Source organism: Ranitomeya variabilis, chromosome 4 (genome assembly GCF_051348905.1).
Source record: "Ranitomeya variabilis isolate aRanVar5 chromosome 4, aRanVar5.hap1, whole genome shotgun sequence".
NCBI lineage: Eukaryota > Metazoa > Chordata > Amphibia > Anura > Dendrobatidae > Ranitomeya > Ranitomeya variabilis.
In genome coordinates, this window is record NC_135235.1 from 629,037,535 (window position 1) to 629,063,344 (window position 25,810).

At 43.6% G+C, this 25,810-nt stretch overlaps 1 protein-coding gene across 1 annotated transcript in view; it reads right to left on the minus strand.

Moving 5' to 3' along the window:
• Nucleotides 1-8,867: 8,867 nt before the first annotated feature.
• The window catches only part of LOC143768138 (uncharacterized), a 164,675-nt gene continuing 147,732 nt past the window's right edge, over nt 8,868-25,810 (minus strand). The window contains exons 27-33 of the mRNA XM_077256825.1: nt 24,705-24,756; nt 19,933-20,112; nt 19,624-19,803; nt 19,420-19,543; nt 19,239-19,336; nt 15,868-15,955; nt 8,868-10,007 (exon numbers count right to left, since the gene is read on the minus strand). Coding sequence (XP_077112940.1) covers nt 9,202-10,007; nt 15,868-15,955; nt 19,239-19,336; nt 19,420-19,543; nt 19,624-19,803; nt 19,933-20,112; nt 24,705-24,756 — 1,528 coding nt within the window. The 3' untranslated portion in view covers nt 8,868-9,201. The remainder of the gene's footprint in view (nt 10,008-15,867; nt 15,956-19,238; nt 19,337-19,419; nt 19,544-19,623; nt 19,804-19,932; nt 20,113-24,704; nt 24,757-25,810) is intronic.

The window sequence follows — 25,810 nt, forward strand, 5'->3', positions numbered from 1 at the left end:
TAAAAGGACCAAAAGTAATTGGACAGATTTTAAAAATTTTAAATAAAATGTTCATTTTTAGTACTTGGTTGAAAACCCTTGGCTGGCAATGACTGCCTGAAGTCTTGAACTCATGGGCATCACCAGACGCTGTGTTTCCTCCTTTTTGATGCTCTGTCAGGCCTTCACTGCGGTGGTTTTCAGTTGCTGTTTGTTTGTGGGCCTTTCTGTCTGAAGTTTAGTCTTTAACAAGTGAAATGCATGCTCAATTTGGTTGAGATCAGGTGACTGACTTGGCCATTCAAGAATATTCCACTTCTTTGATTTAATTAACTCCTGGGTTGCTTTGGCTTCATGTTTTGGGTCATTGTCTATCTGTAGGATGAAACGACGACCAATCAGTTTGGCTGCATTTGGCTGGATCTGAGCACACAGTGTGGCTCTGAATACCTCAGAATTCATTCGGCTGCTTCTGTCCTGTGTCACATCATCAATAAACACTAGTGACCCAGTGCCACTGGCAGCCATGCATGCCCAAGCCATCACACTGCCTCCACCGTGTTTTACAGATGATGTGGTATGCTTTGTATCATGAGCTGTACCACGCCTTCGCCATACATTTCTCTTTCCATCATTCTGGTAGAGGTTGATCATGGTTTCATCTGTCCAAAGAATGTTCTTCCAGAACTGTGCTGGCTTTTTTAGATGTTTTATAGCAAAGTCCAGTCTAGCCTTTTTATTCTTGATGCTTATGAGTGGCTTGCACCGTGCAGTGAACCCTCTGTATTTACTTTCATGCAGTCTTCTCTTTATGGTAGATTTAGATATTGATACGCCTACCTCCTGGAGAGTGTTGTTCACTTGGTTGGCTGTTGTGAAGGGGTTTCTCTTCACCATGGAGATTATTCTTCTATCCTTCACCACTGTTGTCTTCCGTGGACGCCCAGGTCTTTTTGCATTGATGAGTTCACCAGTGCTTTCTTTCTTTCTCAGGATGTACCAAACTGTAGATTTTGCCACTCCTAATATTGTAGCAATTTCTCGGCTTGTTTTTTTCTGTTTTCGCAGCTTAAGGATGGCTTGTTTCACTTGCATGGAGAGCTCCTTTGACCGCATGTTTACTTCACAGCAAAACCTTCCAAATGCAAGCACCACATCTCAAATCAACTCCAGGCCTTTTATCTGCTTAATTGAGAATGACATAACGAAGGGATTGCCCACACCTGTTCATGAAATAGCCTTGGAGTCAATTGTCCAATTACTTTTGGTCCCTTTAAAAACAGGGTCGCACATGTTAAGGAGCTGAAACTCCTAAACCCTTCATCCAATTTTATTGTGGATACCCTCAAATGAAAGCTGAAAGTCTGAACTTCAACTGCATCTGAATTGTTTTGTTTAAAATTAATTGTGGTAATGTCTATAACCAAAATTAGAAAAATGTTGTCTCTGTCCAAATATATATGGACCTAACTGTATGGCAGAGAAGTTTATCTGCTACATGAACAGACTGGTGGTCGTGATAAGTTCATGGACATAATGAAATAGACCGTATGTCATGTGGTTTATGAAGTTTAATAAACCAGATTTGACCAGATTTGTGTGAGGTACCATGCCTAAGTGCTTGAATCCTATGCCAAGCGAGTGTCCCCCAACACACTCAGGTAGCGTATCACCACATTTGGTGTTTCGAATGTGGGCAACGGTCCAAGAAGCACATGTTGCAGCGCTGGCTGATCTGAGCCAGAGGAGTAAACGGTCTGACAACCGTGTGTAACAGACAGGAGTCTGTGCTATGCTAACCGGTGTCAGTGAGAGACTGTGAAGTTTTTTTTTCTCAAGTCAGCTTGCTGTGGCACGGTGAGGTCATGAAGTTTGCTGTGGCTCGGCGGGGTCACGAAGGTGACAAGCGTCTTGCTGTGGATCAGCGGGTCCACGAAGTCTGCGGTGCAGAGCCTTGTGAAGTGTAGCTGCAGTTGCAGCAAAGAAAAAAAAAAAAAAGTCATTGCTGGTCCAGAGCGTGCAGATTCTTAAAGGGCCAGTGCAAGGCCAGAGTCACATTGGTGTACTGTGCGAACTGGGGCCTGAAAGTACTGTGGGGAGTCCACGGGGTGTACCCCAGGGAAGGGGTGGTGTCCCTAATAGGGTGGTGTCCCAAAAAAGGGGGCGGTGACCCAAACAGGGATGGTAGCCCAAAAGGGGCGGAGTCCCAAAAAGGGGCGGCATTCAAAAAGGGAGTTGGTGTCCAAAAGGGGGTGGAGTCCCTTAAGGGGGTGGTGACCCTAAAGGGGGCAGAGACCCAAAAGGGGGCAGAGCCTCTGAAACTAAAGGGGTGGCACAAACGGACTGTTGCCAGACACAATGGTACTATGTGTGTCCAATTTGCTATGTGAACTACCCTCCTTATAAGAAGCTGCGTGGGTGTGTTCTAGAGTTGAACGCAGATGTAGAGGATGTTTTTGGTCTGGTTGATTTGGGGAGCCCGGTGACCCTGGTAAGGGCTGTAGAAGATAAATTTATAATGTCTGAAAGGAAGATTGAGGTCACATGCATCCATGGGGACACTAAGGTTTATCCAGTGGCCTTGGTGCAACTCGAGACGGTCATGAGCCATACAAGTCTGGAGGCCGCCATAGTCCCTAACCTATCTTGTCCAGTGATAGTAGGCCAGGACTGTAAGTTATTCTCAGACTTGTGGGAGGAGGGCGTTCCTCTGCAGCACGAGGATGGAAGTCTCATTACTGTTGCAGGGGCATACATTAAGTCAATAATACATCCCAGAATTGACGGGTCAGACATCGGGGTGACCAGTGTGAAGGGTTCATCTGCCCAACTTACTGACATGATGTCACCTGACATGTACCCCAAGATGACTGGTAGTGGTGTGTTAAATAAAACCTGTGTAGCTGACACCGGATTAGAAAGCAACTTGAGCGTTCACCATGTTGTGGGGCGTGACACAGACTCTGGGGGTGACTGTGACATTTCATTACCAGTAGCAACCACTAGAGCGGAGTATGAGGTTGTGTGGACAGAAACACTGACACAGGGGAACAACAGTGCTCCCCAAGGTAAAGTCAGGATGGCAGGGGCAGCCATAACAGAAATTATGACCTGTGTAAGGGGCGACTACGGGTTCCAGGATGACCGATTGGGTGGTGGTGACTCCCATTCAGATGAGGACGCCAGCAGAAAAGAGTGCAGTATGGCTGACTCAAGTGCAAGTGGCAAGTCTTCCTCCCATCGCCGGAGACGTAAAAGAGGCAAAGGGGCTGAACAAATTGCACCCTCTGAGAAGGTTGATAAAGAGGAGGTCCAGGATCTCGCTAATGAGTTGTCTCATGAGAAGCAAAAGGTAACAGATTTACAGGCCGAGTTAAAGCATCTGAGACAAGCAGCTGAGCACAGGGTGGATAACCTGGAGAAGGAAGTCTCTGAGCTCTGAGGTCACCTGTCAACGTGGCAAAGTGTGAATAAAGCCTTAAGGGAAGATGTGGAAGTGCTCAGAGAAGCATTAAGTGGTCTTCTGCAAGAGAAGGAGATGCTGGTCACAGACTCACAGCGGCGGTACCAATATGGTAACGAGGTAAAGATGCCAGTGCCCATCCTGGCCAGGGATCTGGAAGAGTGTAAAGCAGAGGAAGAATTGGCGCTAAAAACAGAACAAGACAGTCATCCGGTTGTGGCAGACGTCTTGAAGGAAAGGTCCATGGCAAAAAGGGAGCCGTCCGTCTATGTAGAGAGTGAGACTCCGCTCTTCAAGTGCGTGATAGATGTACCTGAAGAGGCGCAAGATGCATGTACCAGTGAGGGTGTGCATGAGGCCTTTAAAAAGGCAGTAGAAGCGTGTAGTGTGCACTGGGCACCAGAGACGAAACAGTTGGTGATACTGTTGACTAGGGAAGTCACAGTGAAGTGGGTGGTTATCCTGAAGGATATGCACCTACAATGTCTCCGTACAAAACAAATGATCTTGTTGAGAAATAAGGAAGCCGCTCGACATTTGGAGCATACCAGGAAAGCTCAAAGTCAGCTGGGCTTTGTGGAAGACATTGTTCAAGTACCCAGAAGTCTGGTGGGGAAAGTTATTGGAAGATTTGGAAAAGTGATGCAGGACCTGGTGAATAGATCCGGTGTGGTAAGACTGAGGATTCCGGATGATGGTGAAGTCCAGGTAACCGGTGAAGATGAGATGGTTCCATTTGTTGTAATTGGCTCAGTAGATAGCCTTAGGAACATTCGAGTGCTTCTTGAATACCGGATGACGTATCTAAAGGAGATAGAGCAGCTAAGACTGGAACATCTGAAGATTAATAAACAGTTGCAGAATATAAGATGGCGACCATTTCCAACCCAAGGTTTGGAGATACGAAAAGATACCCTAAAGAATAGAAGAGTCCAAAGAAGTGACTCCTCTGTTAGCTCGGGGCTGAGTGACCGAGGTAGGAGACCCACTAGCAGATGTAGTAGTGAAGGGTCAGACGCAGACCAGACAGTGAGCGCGACTACAAGTGAGACTTATGACTGTGTTAAACGGGGAAGTCGACTATGGAAAGAAAGCTCACGTGAAAGGGTACATGTGGAAAGTGGGTTGACCAAAAAGGGTCTGGTGACACAGACGGATGGTAACTCAAGGTTTGAAGCCCAAGGCCGACAAACTGACCGCTGGGGGCAGGGAAGGCCTATCAAAGGTGATGTGGGTTCCCAGTTTCGGAACCCCGGGTTTATGTCATGTGTCCACCCCAATAGGGTTGAACAAAGGGGGAAGGTATGTGGTGCAGTGACCAATGTTACAGCCAGGGGGCGCTGTGTGTGCACTTCAAGGTGCACTTGGAGGCATAGTTGTGATGAAACAGTGACTGGCAGTGTTGTGAATGGCCGATATGTATCGCAGAGGTGGGTGGCCCTGTGATAAAAGCCTGGGTATGTTTTGCTCAAGCAGATCTAATGCTGAGGGATTTGTTTACATTGGGAAGGCTTCCAGGTGATTGGACAGATGGGTGGGTCCAGTCACCTACAAACCCACCCAAAGAGGCGTGTCTGAACACCTAAGATGGTTTTGTGTTTAAGGACCTGTGGTGATGTCATGCTCACATGACTGGCCATGTGACAGGTACCTGGGTGTGGTTACACCTATGTAAAGGAGGTGTGTGTGTAGCACATGGTGTGAGTGTTTTTGGGAGTCTGTCAGGGTGGACACACTTCCATGTGTCCTGGCTGGACACTGCAGAGTGGCCTGTGTGCTGTAGGTCCTGGATGGTCAGTGTTGGAGGCTCCTGGGAGTGGAGTCGTCCTGGAAGCACCTAGAGACCGTAGACCTGGTCGGACTGTCTTGAGGACCTGGGATTGACGTGAAGTCAGCATGAGGAGTGGAACTCCTGAAAGGTAACCCCCGGACAAGGGGATTGTAATATATGGCAGAGAAGTTTATCTGCTACATGAACAGACTGGTGGTCGTGATAAGTTCATGGACATAATGAAATAGACTGTATGTCATGTGGTTTATTAAGTTTAATAAACCAGATTTGACCAGATTTGTGTGAGGTACCGTGCCTGAGTGCTTGAATCCTATGCCAAGCGAGTGTCCCCCAACACACTCAGGTAGCGTATCACCACAATACCTACAGTACAGACCAAAAGTTTGGACACACCTCATTTAAAGATTTTTCTGTATTTTCATGACTATGAAAATTGTACATTCACACTGAAGGCATCAAAACTATGAATTAACACATGTGGAATTATATACTTAACAAAAAAGTGTGAAACAACTGAAAATATGTCTTATATTCTAGGTTCTTCAAAGTAGCCACCTTTTGCTTTGATGGCTGCTTTGCACACTCTTGGCATTCTCTTGATGAGCTTCAAGAGCTAGTCACCGGGAATGGTCTTCCAAAAATCTTGAAGGAGTTCCCAGAGATGCTTAGCACTTGTTGGCCCTTTTGCCTTCACTCTGCGGTCCTGCTCACCCCAAACCATCTCGATTGGGTTCAGGTCTGGTGACTGTGGAGGCCAGGTCATCTGGCGTAGCACGCCATCACTCTCCCTCTTGGTCAAATAGCTCTTACACAATAAATAAATGATGGTCCACCTAAACGCAAACCAGATTTAATAGCATGCCGCTGCAAGATGCTGTGGTAGCCATGCTGGTTCAGTATGCCGTCAATTTTGAATAAATCCCCAACAGTGTCACCAGCAAAGCACCCCCACACCATCACACCTCCTCCTCCATGCTTCATGGTGGGAACCAGGCATCCGTTCATCTTTTCTGCGTCGCACAAAGACACGGTGGTTGGAACCAAAGATCTCAAATTTTGACTCATCAGAACAAAGCTCAGATTTCCAATGGTCTAATGTCCATTCCTTGTGTTCTTTAGCCCAACAAGTCTTTTCTGCTTGTTGCCTGTCCTTAGCAGTGGTTTCCAAGCAGCTATTTTACCATGAAGGCCTGCTGCACAAAATCTCCTCTTAACAGTTGTTGTAGAAATGTGTCTGCTGCTAGAGCTCTGTGGGGCATTGACCTGGTCTCTAATCTGAGCTGCTGTTAACCTGCGATTTCTGAGGCTAGGTGATTGGATAAACTTATCCTCAGAAGCAGAGGTGACTCTTGGTTTTCCTTTCCTGGGGCGGTCCTCATGTGAGCCAGTTTCTTTGTAGCGCTTGATGGTTTTTGCCACTGCACTTGGGGACACTTTCAAAGTTTGCCCAATTTTTCGGACTGACTGACCTTCATTTCTTAAAGTAATGATGGCCACTCGTTTTTCTTTACTTAGCTGCTTTTTTTTCTTGCCATAATACAAATTCTAACAGTCTATTCAGTAGGACTATCATCTGTGTATCCACCAGACTTCTGCACAACACAACTGATGGTCCCAACACCATTTATAAGGCAAGAAATCCCACTTATTAAACCTGACAGGGCACACCTGTGAAGTGAAAACCATTCCCGGTGACTACCTCTTGAAGCTCAACAAGAGAATGCCAAGATTGTGCAAAGCAGTCATCAAAGCAAAAGGTGGCTACTTTGAAGAACCTAGAATATAAGACATAATTTCAGTTGTTTCACACTTTTTTGTTAAGTATATACAGGTCCTTCTCAAAAAATTAGCATATAGTGTTAAATTTCATTATTTACCATAATGTAATGATTACAATTAAACTTTCATATATTATAGATTCATTATCCACCAACTGAAATTTGTCAGGTCTTTTATTGTTTTAATACTGATGATTTTGGCATACAACTCCTGAAAACCCAAAAAACCTGTCTCAATAAATTAGCATATTTCACCCGTCCAATCAAATAAAAGTGTTTTTTAATAACAAACAAAAAAAACATCAAATAATAATGTTCAGTTATGCACTCAATACTTGGTCGGGAATCCTTTGGCAGAAATGACTGCTTCAATGCGGCGTGGCATGGAGGCAATCAGCCTGTGACACTGCTGAGATGTTATGGAGGCCCAGGATGCTTCAATAGCGGCCTTAAGCTCATCCAGAGTGTTGGGTCTTGCGTCTCTCAACTTTCTCTTCACAATATCCCACAGATTCTCTATGGGGTTCAGGTCAGGAGAGTTGGCAGGCCAATTGAGCACAGTAATACCATGGTCAGTAAACCATTTACCAGTGGTTTTGGCACTGTGAGCAGGTGCCAGGTCGTGCTGAAAAATGAAATCTTCATCTCCATAAAGCATTTCAGCCGATGGAAGCATGAAGTGCTCCAAAATCTCCTGATAGCTAGCTGCATTGACCCTGCCCTTGATGAAACACAGTGGACCAACACCAGCAGCTGACATGGCACCCCACACCATCACTGACTGTGGGTACTTGACACTGGACTTCAGGCATTTTGGCATTTCCTTCTCCCCAGTCTTCCTCCAGACTCTGGCACCTTGATTTCCGAATGACATGCAAAATTTGCTTTCATCAGAAAAAAGTACTTGGGACCACTTAGCAACAGTCCAGTGCTGCTTCTCTGTAGCCCAGGTCAGGCGCTTCTGCCGCTGTTTATGGTTCAAAAGTGGCTTTACCTGGGGAATGCGGCACCTGTAGCCCATTTCCTGCACACGCCTGTGCACGGTGGCTCTGGATGTTTCCACACCAGACTCAGTCCACAATCTTCCTCAGGGTCCGGTCACCTCTTCTTGTTGTACAGCGTTTTCTGCCACATTGTTTCCTTCCAACAGACTTACCATTGAGGTGCCTTGATACAGCACTCTGGGTACAGCCTATTTGTTGAGAAATTTCTTTCTGGGTCTTACCCTCTTGCTTGAGGGTGTCAATGATGGCCTTCTTGACATCTGTCAGGTCGCTAGTCTTACCCATGATGGGGGTTTTGAGTAATGAACCAGGCAGGGAGTTTTTAAAAGCCTCAGGTATCTTTTGCATGTGTTTAGAGTTAATTAGTTGATTCAGAAGATTAGGGTAATAGGTCGTTTAGAGAACCTTTTCTTGATATGCTAATTTATTGAGACAGGTTTTTTGGGTTTTCAGGAGTTGTATGCCAAAATCTTCAGTATTAAAACAATAAAAGACCTGACAAATTTCAGTTGGTGGATAATGAATCTATAATATATGAAAGTTTAATTGTAATCATTACATTATGGTAAATAATGAAATTTAACACTATATGCTAATTTTTTGAGAAGGACCTGTAATTCCACATGTGTTAATTCATAGTTTTGATGCCTTCAGTGTGAATTTACAGTTTTCATAGTCCTGAAAATACAGAAAAATCTTTAAATGAGAAGGTGTCCAAACTTTTGGTCTGTACTGTGTATATATATATATAGAGAGAGAGAGAGACTGTATGTTTTCACAAATATTTGAGCCCATGGATCCATTATATGTCCATTTTGCAAGCCGGCGAGAAAATTTTGCCATACGGATGTCATTCGGATGTCACACGGATGCTTACATAAGAGAAAATCGCACTACACAGGGATGACATACAGATCACTGTTCAGGGAACATTTCTGCGATTCTCCTCCATGTTAAATGGACTTTTTTTATACGTTGTGTGTGACTCCAGCCTAACAATTCCAACCAGACTCTACTCACTCTTGGTCACGAGAATTGACCACAATAACAGACTTGGCAACTTAAAAGTTGCTGAGTGCCCACATCCTTCCGTAAATGATACCACTAGTCTTTCTGTTGTAGACTATTGATTTTTTTTTCTTGAACAATTTGTCAATACATTTTATTTTTAAAATAAAATTTATTCTACACTTTGTGAGTTTTTTGATGTGTAACAAGGGCTGATTTCCCCCTAAAATATTTCCCACATTCTGAACATGAAAATCGGTTCTCCCCTGAGTGAATTCTCTGATGTGCAGCAAGACTTGTTTCCCTATTAAAACATTTACCACATTCGGAACATGAAAATGGCTTCTCCCCTGTGTGAATTCTGTAATGTGCAATAAGAGTTGATTTACGTGTAAAACGTTTTCCACATTCAGAACATGAAAATGGCTTCTCCCCTGTGTGCCATTTATGATGTCTAAGAAAATGTGATTTCTCCCTAAAACATTTCCCACATTCTGAACATGAAAATGGTTTCTCCTCTGTGTGTGTTTTCTTATGATTATGAAGTTGTGATTTATCTATAAAATATTTGCCACATTGTAAACATGGAAATGGCTTCTCCCCTGTGTGAGTTTTCTGGTGTCTAACAAGAACCGATGCAGTGTAAAAACATTTCCCACATTCTGAACATAAAAATGGTTTCTCCCCTGTGTGAATTCTCTGATGTTTTATATAATCAGATTTCCTGTTAAAACATTTCCCACATTCAGTACATGAATATGGTTTCTCCACTGTGTGAGCACTTTGATATTCATCATCCCTTCTGATACTTTTATTTTGCGTATCAGTCTGTAATAATTCAAAAGATATGACCTGTTGACAAGGATAGTACAATAAAATGTTGTTGTGGAGGGCTGGGGGCATTTCTGGGATATATCCGTGTTGTTCACATGTATCTTGTATGATACTATGATCATCTGCCTCTGAGCTCCTGGGACATTTATCTGCCAAAAATACAACATAATGTATTATTTTTCAACAACGTTAAATAGTATTAATTAAAATATTTATATATTTTTTAAAATTTCTATAAAAATTGTAGTAGTCGATTATCAACTGATCAAGGCAGCGTTGGCAACAGAACACTTCACAGTAACGACAAACACTCTAAAATGTAAGGCCACCAGGTTTTTGTTTTTCATTTTGCCATTGGTTTATGTATTGGTGTACCAGTCAACAATCTTTTGTGAAATATTTAATGATGACTAATAAAGTAGGTTTTTATTCATTTCTATTATGTGGTGGTCATATCATACACTCACTCCCTAACAGCTACATGCACCTTAGCACTGAGCAGGTCTAGAAAAGGAAGACCAGTATAGTCATCTGCAAATAAGCCATGACTTTGGGGCAAGTATAGCACTGGATTAGAATATGCATTCTTTTTAGTGGAAGGAAGGGATGAATATAAAACAGATGGTTACGTCCTTTGTGATTTTTTTTTTATGCACAAGGAAAATATTGGCTTCCATAACAAATCTGTAAAATGGGAGAACTGGGGAAGTGTAAAAAACTTGCTGCCGTTTCCTCCTCAAACCATGGTTACCAGTCACTGTTTTTTTGGTAGATCATCTACCTTAACCCCAGGAGGTATTTTAGGTTTTGCGTTTTCTTTTTTTGCTCCCCTTCTTCCCAGAGCCATAACCTTTATATTTTTCCATCAAAATGGCCACGTGAGGGCTTGTTATGGACAAGGTAGTGCAAAGGAAGGAGTGAGATTGTTGTTTGTTGGCCCGTGATACAATACATGCCCTTCTTTGGAAAAAAGTTTAGATCTTTCTTAAGATGGGCTTCGAGGCTAATGATCTATGCCCTAATCCATCACTATGGGACCTCTTATTTTAAGGTCGGTTTAATGAGGCCAGGGGGCTTTGAATTTTTCTATTTGCTATATGGATTAGCAAAGTCAAGGCCCAAGGGTCAGATCTTGATGTCATGGAAGTTGCGGACAAGGTTGCTAGGTCTATTGTTAATGCTGGATCTCCTTCTCCTGTATAAGTAAAATGCTGAGGAAAGAAGGATGTGTCAGAACCAGCGGACAAAGACTAGGGCAACAAGAAAATCAGTGGCAGTGAGGATGTAAAGAATGGACATGTCTTTGTGCCTAAATAGGGTTATTATTTCTGCCTCTGGGGGGGGGGGTGATAAGAAAAAGGCTGTCTACATCAATGTTTACTGTGGTGTCCATTAATGTTGCCATTATAAAGTCTAATGAAGCTAGATTTACAGACCATAAATTTCTTGGTCACAGTGATGCTGATATGTTTTTTGCAAGAGACTTGGCTGAAGGATGCATAAGGCAAAGAGAGAATAGAGGCAAGCGTGTGATAGTGTCGAGTCTTTCAGGATGGCAGTCCTTTTTAAAACAACATTGGTAAAATGGGGAGTTGCTTGATCTTATGTGTCCTCATGAAGAGACAAAAGATAAGGCTCATTAACTATGGTTCTCACTCTATGTGGGATTGCAAGTGCCACTTAATGAGGATCAATCCTTTCTTGTTTACAGGTTTACAGGTGGTCTTTGGAAGAGACTTCCATTTATTCAAAAGGCCTCAGGATAAAGAAGGTTCCTGAGACAGACTGGCTTCTGAGAGTGTCATGTTAAGTAGCAAAAGCTCTCATGATTAATTATTACATCCGGCTCACCCCAGATCAAGTGAGGTTCTCAGAGGTAGAGATTATAGGTCTAGAACAAACAGGCTTTATTTAAAGCTGTCTCTTTTCCTATGTGAGTTGCGGCACTGAAATTCTTCAATCACTGTTTGACTATGCTTTCTATGAAAGTTAAAAAAGATTCCCCGGAGTAGTAGAGGCTTTTGCAAGCTGAATGAATCTCTCATGATGAAATAAGTGGATGTAAGATGGTCTTTTGAGGAATTTCTTCAAAGCTAGGTACTATTGCTGGGCTCAAGAATCGTCTGTATCACAGCACGAGTAGGAAACCTGAACGTTTTACCTCAACAGGGGGTAGCTGAAAGATCTCCAGGGTAAAAACCTTTCAAAACAGTTGTAAGTATGCTAGATATACATAATTGATTTTAAAATAAGCACTACTAGAAGAACTGCTCGCCTAAAGGTACCGTCACACTAAACGATATCGCTAGCGATCCGTGACGTTGCAGCGTCCTCGCTAGCGATATCGTTTAGTTTGACACGCAGCAGCGATCAGGATCCTGCTGTGATGTCGCTGGTCGCTGAATAAAGTCCAGAACTTTATTTGGTCGTCCGATCGCTGTGTATCGTTGTGTTTGACAGCAAAAGCAACGATACCAGCGATGTTTTACACTGGTAACCAGGGTAAACATCGGGTTACTAAGCGCAGGGCCGCGCTTAGTAACCCGATGTTTACCCTGGTTACCAGCGTAAAAGTAAAAAAAACAAACAGTACATGCTCACCTGCGCGTCCCCCAGCCTCTGCTTCCTGCTCTGACTGAGCTCCGGCCCTAAAGTGAAAGTGAAAGCACAGCGGTGACGTCACCGCTCTGCTGTTAGGGCCGGAGCTCAGTCAGTGTCAGGAAGCAGAGGCTGGGGGACGCGCAGGTGAGCATGTACTGTTTGTTTTTTTTACTTTTACGCTGGTAACCAGGGTAAACATCGGGTTACTAAGCGCGGCCCTGCGCTTAGCAACCCGATGTTTACCCTGGTTACTCGGGGACCTCGGCATCGTTGGTCGCTGGAGAGCGGTCTGTGTGACAGCTCTCCAGCGATCAAACAGCGACGCTGCAGCGATCGGCATCGTTGTCGCTATCGCTGCAGCGTCGCTTAATGTGACGGTACCTTAAGCCTTAAAGAAACAGGAAGAGGTCAGTAAACATTTTGGATGTTATCAGATCCTTTTACTCACATCTCTTGAGGAGGAAAGAGCAGATAGTGAAAGAATGTCGGCTTTCCTGGCTGAAACTGTTTTTGAGCCAGGGGTAGACCCTTTGCTTCGTATTTTGACAGAATTTATCAAGAAAGTGGAAGTAATACTGTCAATTTATAGGCTTTGTTTCAAAAACCTACAAGTCACATATTTACTTCCCTCTTAACTGAGGTCTTTAATGTGTGTCTTTTATTGGGCCTCTACCAAACTAAAAGACCCATCATGCATTTAAAACTGGTGTCCCATAGCAGTTTTCAATATGGATAGAAAGGTTTTGGCTAAGGTGTTTTACATTTGGTAGGTAAAGTTTTGCATCCCAACTTCTTTTGTGAGGTCAGAATTACTGTGTTCTAAGTTATAGTACATTCAGTGCTGTTCTCAGTAATGGGGAGGCCATGGAGCAGGGTAGGGCAGGCCTTTCTCATGGGCATTTGCTGTCCTTAATTGAGCTAAGGCTTTTCATCAGGTCAGGCAAAAGTACCCCTTATCTGTCTTTCTGATATATGGTCGGCCGGATGAGTGGGAGATGTGGATTTGCTTAATATCTTTTATGCAGGGGATGAGAGGTTACCACTGGCCAATAGTTGGGCTGGGCATTTTTGAAAGACTAGTCCATTGTTCATTACAGCTGTCACAAAGTTCTCTGCTTCACACGCTTATGATTGATCTCCCCAGTAGAAGGTTAGATTATGGACTGTTGGCAGGAATAGAGATGGACAAGATGGTACCAGGGACTGTACTGAGGACTGAAGCATATGCTGATAATGTCAGGGTCTTTAACGCCATGAAAGAGGAAGCACAATGGGTGAGGACAGAAGTGGATAACTACTTCGGAGGCATAAAGATCCAAAATCAACCAACTGGGAGAAGACCCTGTCTTTGGTCTTCCAAACACCTTTCCATAGCCCAGGAATTTGCAAAAATCCTAGACATTGATATCAGCCATGGTGATTACCCAACTAAAAACTGAAAAGGTAGACTGAAATTTGCAGCTCAGAGGAAGGGTTTGTGTCTGACCCTGAAAAAAGGTACCTTGATAAAAGCTTTCATGCTTCCCTTGTAAATCTAACTGGGCAGTGTGTGTATCTTACCACAGCCTCTCTGGTCACAAATATACAATTTGTTCCTCCATATATTTTGCAGAAATAGACTATACCAAGTCAAGCGGGAGGTTACTTACCGTACGTGGAGACTACTTTTTAAAAGTAAATATCGCAAACCTCTGGAAAGAGAATGCTGCTCCTTGTGTATTGTCTTGTAAAAGGGTGGTTTGGGCCTTTAATCTAGGAATGGGGAAGACTTTTTGACCTATCAGCTTAGATATTTTTCCTTGGACTTTCTGGCCACTACTGACTAACGGTGGATAGCAAAATAGTTAGATTTATGTTGATTGCTTAGAGTAGCGGAAGTATAGTAATGTATAATAATTAAAGAAAATTGATGGAAACATTGTACTTACTTTATTTCATCCTTCCTTTGGCAGTGGACCGCTATTGATCAGGTTTAGGACCTTTTGGTTTGTTATACTGCATTAAATATGTTATACAGTATAGTATATTTATGTCTGCACAAATAGTACTGGACTGGAATTTTTGCTAATATATCCTATTTGGAGTTAAATTTATCTATTGGTTGTGATTAGTGATAAGCGAGTGTACTCGTTGCTTGAGTTTTCCCGAGCACGCCCGGGTGACCTCCGAGTATTTGTTATTGCTCGGAGATATAGTTTTCATCTCCTCAGTTGCATGATTTACGGCTTCCAGATACGCTGAATACATGTGAGGAATGCCTGTTTGTTAGGGAATTCCCACATGTATTCAGCTTATCTGGAAGCCGTAAATCATGCAACTGAGGCGATGAAAACTATATCTCCGAGCAATAACAAATACTCGGAGGTCACCCGAGCAACGAGTATACTCGCTCATCACTAGTTGTGATTGATGGATTGGTTGATTTAACCAGTTCTTTTTAATTTTTCTAATAAAATAGAGTTCCAGCTCTAGCGGCATACACTAAAGCTTCAGCAGTTAATAAGCTCGTAACCCAAAACATTTACGTCAAAGTAGGCAGCATCGCCTGTATACTCCAGTTAGCAATAATGGAATATTATTTATTCGCTGTTGGCCATGATTATGAGGAATGGCTGATACCATCCATATTGAGCCACAATGTTATAATCTTGGACTGGTGCAAAGAGAACACATATGCCAAGAATGTTTTAATTAATCAAGATTCATCGCTTATTGGGTACAGTTGTATTTTTGGCTATAAATTATGCCAACTAGCGGTGTTATTCCCATGACATAAGAAACACCCCGTGGTCAACATCTAGATTTTATGGGGACAAGTGGCACTTAACCACGCAAAATCAAACAATAACGTGTCTCTAATGCTCTTAGATGTCCAGGGTTGCATGTGCACTAAACTGAAAATTGTGTCTACCCATCGTCGACAAGTGTGGGAAACCTGCTGAAGCCCATTTTAACAAGGAACTCCCAGTAAGTGTGGGTCACAATCTCACGTTGAATGACTCCCTGAATCAAATAATACAGATCTGGAAAGCAGGAAGCCAAACCCCCAGAACAGGTTTGTGCTCTCTCCAGGACATAGGTTATTTCCCTTTGCAGATACACCCTCAGTCTATGGATGGGCTTTAATGGTGTAATATATTTTTTTCTTTTTTTTGCTTAGTCACATAAGAGACTTGAATACTCAAATGGCTGAACACTGGTCTAATACTGCAATACTTCTTTAATGCAACTGGTCAGAACTGTCAGTTTTACACTGCGACTCGGCCTATTAGATACTGCATATGATCGATTTTTCCTTCATCTTCCAGGGAATACGACTCATGCAGCCAATCACAGATCAGAGTGGGGATCAATGTATCCCTGTGAGTACTTTTTATGATTTCCCTGCATTTAATGGTCACTACTCACCTGTGCAGTTATCTGTAGGAATCTCTTTAGACTGCTCATCACCCCTCACATATGTCTCTGTAGTATTAATATGGAGCACATCTTTACCCTGAAACAAAGATTATAAAAGTCACAGACAGACAGAGGAGTTGTGTGAAAATATTTAAAAGAACAGAAAACATAAAAAGTTAACATAAACCAAAAAATGACAGCAGTAGTTATCATGCAGCAAGTCTACAGTAAAAATCCAGCAGTCTCTATAATCAGAAAATTGTGAGAAGATCCAGACAACATCTAATGTCTATGACCAGCTTTATCTGGTCATCTCCACCAAGTTAAAAACATACACTGAATGGTCACTTTATTAGAGACACCAATCTAGTAGCAAGTCAGATCTCATCTGGCTCATGCCGACAGTTGCTCTGAACAACCCTTGCTATCTCAAGCATAGACACTCATCAGCACTGAGATTGGGGAACTGTAAAGGTCAGGAAAGCAAGAAAAGCCTTGTTCTCATGTTCTCAAAAGCAATCCATGACTATACGACCTGTGGAAGGTCGCCTCACTTAGCTGTTCCTAGGTAGACACAGGACCACGTTTGGTTAAAGTTTCTGGGTGGTTTATTGCATCATAAACCAAAAACCCCAACTTGTAACAGAAAAACAGCCTGTCTGGCTAAAAAGAAAGTAAAACGTTCATACACAGTCCTGCCTAGTACTTCTGGGACAACACCTATGGCAGCTCTCACAGGAGCTTCAGTATGGATGCTTCCTTTCCGCCACACAACACATCAAAAGGAAAAAAAAACTGGCTGGACATTTATTTCCCCAGCCACACCCTTGAGGTGGAGATATAGTGAGTAGGCATCCCACCCAGCTCTTACCTACTCACCTAAAAACCCGCCCATAACATAGCTGCTTAACTCCTTCAGCACATAGCATGCTTAAAAGAAACATATGGGTTTCTAGATCACGGAGTATGCAAATTGCCTCTTCCGAGAGAAAGAGGACTTGAACTCTATTGAAAGGAAAGCAATCTCTGTGAAACATATCTCCCCTCACATGCAGGGCCAGTTACTCTGTCACAGACCCTTATGGCTTAATTTATTGTACTTCTGCCACAAAGGTATAAACTTGTCGGCCACAATGCTTAGCTAAACTCTATTGTCCAAACATACAGGTATCAGAGGACCCAGGACAAGCTGAGAAAACCTTCCCCACATATTATACTGCTCAAAAAAATAAAGGGAACACTTAAACAACAGAATATAACTCCAAGTAAATCAAACTTCTGTGATGTCCACTTAGGAAGCAACACTGTTTGACAATAAATTTCACATGCTGTTGTGCAAATGGAATAGACAACAGATGGAAATTATTGGCAATTATCAAGACACACTCAATAAAGGAGTGGTTCTGCAGGTGGAGATCACAGACCACATCTCAGTACCAATGCTTTCTGGCTGATGTTTAGGTCACTTTTGAATGTTGGTTGTGCTTTCACACTCGTGGTAGCATGAGACAGACTCTACAACCCACACAAGTGGCTCAAGTAGTGCAGCTCATCCAGGATGCCACATCAATGCTAGCTGTGGCAAGGTTTGCTGTGTCTGTCAGCGTAGTGTCCAGAGGCTGGAGGCGCTACCAGGAGACAGGCCAGTACACCAGGAGACGTGGAGGGGGCCGTAGGAGGGCAACAACCCAGTAGCAGGACCGCTACCTCAGCCTTTGTGCTAGGAGGAACAGGAGGAGCACTGCCAGAGCCCTGCAAAATGACCTCCAGCAGGTCACAAATGTGCATGTGTCTGCACAAACGGTTAGAAACCGACTCCATGAGGATGGTCAGAGTGCCCGACATCCACAGATGGGGGCTGTGCTCACAGCCCAACACTGTGCAGGACGATTGGCATTTGCCACAGAACACCAGGATTGGCAAATTCCCCACTGGCGCCCTGTGCTCTTCACAGATGAAAGCAGGTTCACACTGAGCACATGTGACAGTGTATGGAGACACGGTGGAGAGCGATCTGCAGCCTGCAACATCCTTCAGCATGACCGGTTTAGCAGTGGGTCAGTAATGGTGTGGGGTGGCATTTCTTTGGAGGGCCGCACAGCTCGCCATGTGCTTGCCAGGGGTAGCCATTAGGTACCAAGATGAGATCCTCAGACCTCTTGTGAGACCATATGCTGGTGCAGTTGGCCCTGGGTTCCTCCTAATACAGGACAATGCCAGACCTCATGTGACTGGAGTGTGTCAGCAGTTCCTGCAAGATGAAGGCATTGAAGCTATGGACTGGCCCGCCCGTTCCCCAGACCAGAATCCGATTGAACACATCTGTGACATCATGTGTCACACCATCCACCAATGTCACGTTGCACCACAGACTGTCCAGGAGTTGACGGATGCTTTAGTCCAGGTCTGGGAGAAGATCCCTCAGGAGACCATCCCCTGCCTCATCGGGAGCATGCCCAGGTGTTGTAGGGAGGTCATATAGGCACATGGAGGCCACACACACACAACTGAACATAATTTCCTTGTCTTGAGGCATTTCCACTGAAGTTGGATCAGCCTGTAATTTGATTTTCCACTTTGATTTTCAGTATCATTCCACATCCAGACCTCCATGGGATATTCATTTTGATTTACATTGATAATTTTTATGTTTTATTGTTCTCAACACATTCCACTATGTAATGAATTAAGATTTGCAACTGAAATATTTCATTCAGTGATATCTAGGATGTGGTATTTTAGTGTTCCCTTTATTTTTTTGAGCAGTGTACTTCACCTCCACAGCCTAAAATGTTGACATTTGACAGGTAGGCAACATGAATTCAAGCAGTTTGTGCCAAATTCTGACCCATCAGCATCTCATCAGACAATGTTTTTGCATTGCTCAATTATATAATTTTTGATCTCTTTTGCCCATGAAAGTTTTCCGTTTCTGCTTTCCTTAAACAGCAACGGCACTGAAACTGACTGTTGTTATAGCCCATCTGTGCTAAAGAGTCGTGTATTCGGACACACAAGTTGTATCACCAGTGCTTTAGTGAGCTGCAGAGACTGTGCAACGAATGTTTCTCAGAACGATTTTTGCAGAACTTACCCAACCTTTATCATTTTAATGAGTTTTATGTCCACAGGTGTCACTAAATTTTTTTCTCAATTACAATATTTTAGGCACAATGTCAATACTAACGTGGATTTACATTGCAAATTATTTTAGAAAAACTGATAATTTGATTTTATGATGCACGCCAGGGTCATGGGTCTAATTTCCATACAAAAAAGCTGCAATCATGAAATTGCCGGTGTCTCTAATGAATTGGTCATAATACTGGTGGATAAAACAATACTGAGCACAAGGCCTTCACCGCTTTCTCCACGTCTACCTGATGATCCTGAGGAACATGGAGATCTTCTTGATTACAATCCTGTGGAAGAAGAGGACGGGGACATCTCTCTGGTGTTGTCCTCTCACTGGACAGAACTGGAGGAAACACATACAGGGACTGAATTCATTCTTTACATACAGATAATTATAGGCTGTGTGTATTTAGTCCTGTCTATTACCTGGTGATGTGGGGGGCTGGGGAACCTCCATCATGACGTCCTTGTACAGATCTTTGTGTCCTTCTAAATACTCCCACTCCTCCATGGAAAAATAGACGGTGACATCCTGACACCTTATAGGAATCTGACACATACAATAATGTCAACCCCCAGATCCCGTCATAGCGTTACTGTATAATGTCCCTGCATTCCCAGCAGTGTCACCTCTCCAGTCAGCAGCTCAATCATCTTGTAGGCGAGTTCTAGGATCTTCTGGTCATTGATGTCCTCATGAATCAAGGGCGGAAGTGGAGGCCCCATGATTGGGCTCAGTGGTCTTCTCCATCCCTCAGACACAAGGGTCTGACAGCGCTCACTAGAGGTCTTCTTCACTACTGTGTAATCCTGGTTATGGAGAGACACATTAATAAACCTCACTACAGACATTTCCAAAGTCCTCACCTCTCCAGTTCTGTCCATCTGTTATTCCCATAGATAAGAACGATGTAATGTGACGTCATCAGAATCTCTCACCTCTCCAGTAAGCCGGAAGAGGATCTCTAGGGTGAGGTGTAATATCCTCTCTGCCATCTTGTCCCTGTCCCTATCCATCCTTGTAGGGTCACTCAGGAGAATTCTCTTATATAGAAGATCTCCACTGAGAGGATCCGATATTGTAGGGACCTGAATGGGGAGAAGATGACGATGTAACATCATAAAGATCCCATGTAAGAAATCTCCGGAGCTGTTGTCAGCTTCACATGATCACTACATCCAGCCATGGAACCGTCCTGCCTCTGTATAGCCCCATATTTAACACACAATCCAATTATAGTCACATACAGACATTTATCACATGATGTCTCCAATCCAGCACCAAAAACTCAGAACGAATCTAAAAGAAAAATCTAAATTATCTGAATCTTTGAATATGCAAATTGCCTCTTCTGAGAAAAAGAGGACTTAACTCTATAGCGCCACCTGTTGGAAGTAGTGATCCTACAAGTCACAATCAACCCTTTAACGAGTCGTGCAATATGACTTCGGATAAAATCTTTAAGAAATATTTCATAAAAACAAGACAAAGTTATAAAGTGCAGGGAACATCCGCAGAGATCGGGACGGCAGAACCAGGAATGTCAGTAACAGATAATTATAGAATATTAACATATCCTGATAGTGACAACATGAAGCAGGCGCCATAATGGTGACCGTACAATAACAGAGTAGCGAGTGATGTTAGGAGGGAAGTCACCCAATGTAATCCAATACAGACAAATATCCCTACAAGCGTTTAGAGCTCTGTGGCAAATTTTTGCCATGTCTTGGCCACACCCCAATTCCCGCTCATTTACAATTTCTCTCAGCCCTGGCAGGAGGAGATGTCAGATGGGCGCTGGTAGCTTTAGAAGGTTATGGGTTTGAGTCCTGGGGAGACTCACAAAAAAAGGAGAAAGTTATGTTTTCGTAATTATTTTTTATTAATTTTTAGGATTTTAGAGGAACAAAAAAAAAATCTGACTTTCTCTTTACCTCCGTATACTAGTACAAAGAAATACAATGTACCTGTATATCCTGCTTCTGAGGTTACTGCCTGCAATACATCTCAAGATTACCAAATTCTCCAATCTACATCATTGTGGGCTTTGGCTCCTAGCTAGCGCTGCAGCCTCAGAACACGGAGCTGTGAGTTCGATCCATGGGAGACCAATCCCAGGAGAGAGGTGAATATTATATTTTAATTTATGCACTGAGCAGAGGGAAGCGCCCACCCAGGAGAGAGGTGACAAAAGCCCCGACAAGCTGGGACTGAGCTGTCAAATCAGGACAGTCCTGCTGAATCCGGGACATTTGGGAGCTATGGATATCCTGATACGGGAACACGTCCGTCTCCTGGAATGTGACCACAGCACTGAGGTGGTTAATGCTCCCCGCGCCCAGTAATGGGGAATCTCCACATACCTCAACCTGCAGAGCCGCACACCACATATATGGCTGTTCTGTGTGCACAGGACCTCTGATGAGGTCACAGGAGGGGAGGAGTCAGGGGGTCACATGATCAGAGGACTCTGCTGTGGTGGCTGTCGAAAAGCCTCGGGGACTCGAACATATTATTCGAGCATGCCAAAGACTCGGTCAGCACCCGAGCATGCGGGATAACACCTTATCCAAGCACGATCGCTCAACACTATTGGTTACGTAACTGCCTGTTCTCGATGGCAATACGGGCGAGTGCTGACAGCATGCACACCAGATTTAGTACTCTGCACTCACGTGTAAGAAGATCAGACAACTCCCTGGAGTCGCAGCCATGTTTCATTTTTTTCCAATTTAGGCTTTTCATCCCCTTCTTCCAAGAGCCATAACTTTATTTCTATTTTTCCATCCAAAAGTGTATGATGACTTGTTTATTGTAGGGTGAATTGTAGTTTTGAATGACTACCATTTTATCACATAACTTACTGAAAAACGGGAAAAAAAATCCAAAGACAATGAGATGGTAAAAAAAAAATGCTATTCCGCCATTGTTTTGGGTGATTTTGTTTTTACAGTACTTATTGTGCGGTAAAACTGACCTGTCAACATGATTCTCTAGGTCAGTATCAGTATATTCAAGGTGAAAGTGAGTCAGTGGCCAAGTGTCTCCTGATCTGATCCCAACCGGATACCTTTGGGGAGATCGGAGGAGACAAGTTCTCATCACTCTCCATCCAGCATCCAGAAGAGGTCGTTCTAAAAGAGATAGATGTTGCAATATGTCGCCAACTTGTTCATTCCAGGCCTAGAAGACTTGGTGCTCCAGATTCGCAGATGATGAAGGAAGATTCCACACGGGATGTGCAGTGACCAGCAATCAAGAGATCCTGTGGTCCAGAAGTCTGCCGCCCAGTCTGTCAGCCCAGGAAGCAGAACTGATAGCGCTGATGAAGGCCTACCAGATGGCAGAAGACAAGACTGAGAAAATGTATACCGATTCAAGGTACTTGCATGGCATAGCACACGACTTCGGACCCATCTGGGCTGCAAGGGACTTCATCACAGCAAGCGGAACAACCGTGAAGCATCATGGAGCCATTAAGGACCTGCTGAACACACTTCAACTTCCAAAAGTGGTGACAATACTAAAAGTCAAAGCGCATGGAAAGCTGAACACAGTAGGGGCACGAGGCAACAACATGGCAGATATGGCAGCCAAAAGGAGCAGTCAAGGGAAGACAATATGGAAAAGTGGGAGAGGTCGTAGAGCCGGACGGCTACTACATGACAACTGAAGACAAGAAACCTGACCAAATGACGTCCTGTGATCTGCTCAAAAAGCTGCAAGAGCAAGCCCCAAAGGACAAGAAAGAAGGCTGGATGCAGAAGTGAGCAACACATGAAGAAGGAAGGGTATACTCAATGGACTACAAACCATGTTTACCCCAAAGCATGTACCCTATGGTGGTCCAGTGGGCACATGGGCCCACACACAGATTAAAGACACAGATGAATGATCTGATTGGTGCTTACTGGTTCGCTCCAGGGATCCCCACCCTAACAGCCAAGTTCACTAGCAACTGTCTGACCTGTGGCAAATGCAACCCTGGAAGAATGGAGAAAGTTCCCACACATCATCTTGCCAGACCACTGTACCCCTTCCAGAGGATCCAGATAAGACCACATCCAGATGCCGCCAAGTGGAGGATTCAAATATGCCCTTGTGGTCGTGGACGTGTCCGTAGGATGGCCAGAAGCTTTCCCAGTGAGGAACCAGTCAGCAAAGACTACTGCAAAGAGGCTACTCTCAGAGACGAGATATGCAGCTATGGGGTCCCAGAAGTGATATAGAAGTAACCGGGGACCCGCATTCACAGGAAACCTCACACGAGAGATCTAGTCAGCAGTAGAGTCAGACTTAGGCCTACACACTCCCAATTACACTACTCAGTGTTAGGCACACTCCCAGAGGCCCAGAAAAGCTGTTACCATATGAAATTTTGTTTGGGTCTAGTCCCGGGTTAGGGGTATCCTCTCCCTCAGCAGCTGATTATGCAATATGATACTTTGTCTGCTTATGTAAATTGAATTCACCAATAACTTGCTAACATCCATTCTCGAGTTTTTTTCTTCATTCCCAGAACCAGATTCAGTGTCCGGTACGCACTCCTCGAAGCCAGGAGACTGGGTGTCGGTGAAAAAGTTTGTAAGGAGAACACCACTCGATCCCAGATTTGATGGTCCTGCTCAAGTGCTGCTGATGACACCAAACTCTGTGAAACTGGAGGGAAGACCCACTTGGATCCACTCATCGCATGGCAAGAAAGCTCCCCTACCAGAAGATGACACCCAAGCCAGAATGATGTTGTGGATGCCCTGCCTGACCGAACAGATGACCTACCTGATAAAGACTACACATCGCTCACTACACATGCTATTGACTAAGAGACTGATTGCAACAAACCCCCGTTAGGGACAGATCTCCTGACCGCCCATTTGCGAAAAGTCTGTACAGAGTGGGGCACAGGCGTTAGGCTTGTGTCAGTTCGCCGACAGCACAAAAGAGTTGCAGCGCTTTGGGACAGGAGGCTAGGATTAGGGCAAGTGATATCTAAGGGGGGCTTGTGATAGAAATATTTATATCTTGTAGATCTCACTTGCATGTATACTCCTCTATAATCATATATATACTCATATGCTCACAGCTAATATATACATTATAATCAATGGTTTAAAATGGCTGACACGAACTGATATAACCCAGACAGATCATATGGGGTTTTCCATCCTAAAAAGCAGAACAGTGTCAGATGTTTTATGACTGCTGATCAGATGTCTCCACTTTGTCCTAGATACAGAACTCAAGTTTAGTTGCTTAATCCGCTGTCATATGAGCATTAATCACAATATTCCATATATGTTTAGATAACCAATGACAGAGGAGCTAGACAATATGGTAATTAACTAACCACCCCTGACAACCCCTAACCACTCCTTTCTATGTGAAAATATAAAACTATGTATGTACAATAAAGTATCAGTATTGATGGAATGTTGTTCTGACACAATGGTGTTGCAGTCTCATTCCTTTGAGCGCTCAAAATACTCAGTCTAATTGGGAGCGGCCGCAGCACACACAGAGGGATAAATTTATCCAACCCAAATATTTCCATAACAATCTAAACCCCTAAATGTGCCCACAATCAAGAACAGCAGCGTTTTGGACGCAGCACACAAGCACAGTGGATGGGATTTCTATAAATCCCATGCCCACTCTGCTTCTATACTATCAGTACTATACTACTGATGACAGGCTGTGATCACCTTACCTGGACCTCGGCGTTGGCGGTGACATTGGGAAAGTGCAGTCCGCAGCATACACTGCAGGATACACCAAGATGGCGCTGATCTCTTCCCACAGCAGTGAACTTAATTTTGTATTAACAATAATTGATTTTAAAGGGAAGGTGCCACCAGTTTTCTTGTAGTTAAACTATAACTATAATAAAATGGCTGCTAGTCACACCTACAGCAGTGAGTTGTGCAGCCCACAGAGGCGTGCCCAGCTCACTGCTAACACCTCTCCAATGTTAAAGATAGGGTCCTTGCCGGTCTATTAGCTCCTATGTCCATGGGGTGCTGTAAAATGACACTGTTAGTGCCCTGCTACTGCTGCAAAACCAAGATGTCAGCCCCCAGTTCCTTCTTTAAACACATATAACACACAAAATCTGTTTCACATGCATTTAAAACTTGGTTATAGCAGCATGTTATGCTACATTACAGTGATTTATTAATAATCTACAAACGCGGTACCTTACCTTTAATAAAAAATGAAAAAAATTGTGGCACCTTCGCTTTAATACTGAATAAATCAAGATGTTTTGAAAATTTTGTTTCCATATTTTCATCATTTGCATATCATGTTTATCCATCCCATGATTTCCATAATTCCCTATCTTTTCTTTCTTGGTGTTGCAATTTCAATGTCGAGGAGTGTATGTTGATGATTTATCCAAATACAACTGTAGAAAGACTCAAAGCAAACCTGACAACAGCATTTTGCTTCATCAAATTAGCACCGGCAGCATTACCTGCGCTGTAACATGATACATGCCTATATGCATTTATCCTTATATGCTTTATGCCTATACTATTGTGGGGTAAAAAAAAATATATATATCTTTTTTTCCATCTATACCCTTTGCCTAGGACAACTCAAAGTCCCATGGCTTCCAGTACCACCTGTATACGGACGACAATCAGATCTACCTCTCTGGCCTAGATGTCACCTCTGTGCTGTCCAGAATCCCGGAGTGTCTGTCAGCCATATCCTCCTTCTTCAACTCTAGCTTCCTAAAACTCAATGTAGACAAAACCAAACTCATCATCTTTCCCCCATCTCGCGTATCCCCCTACCTGATCTATCTATTAC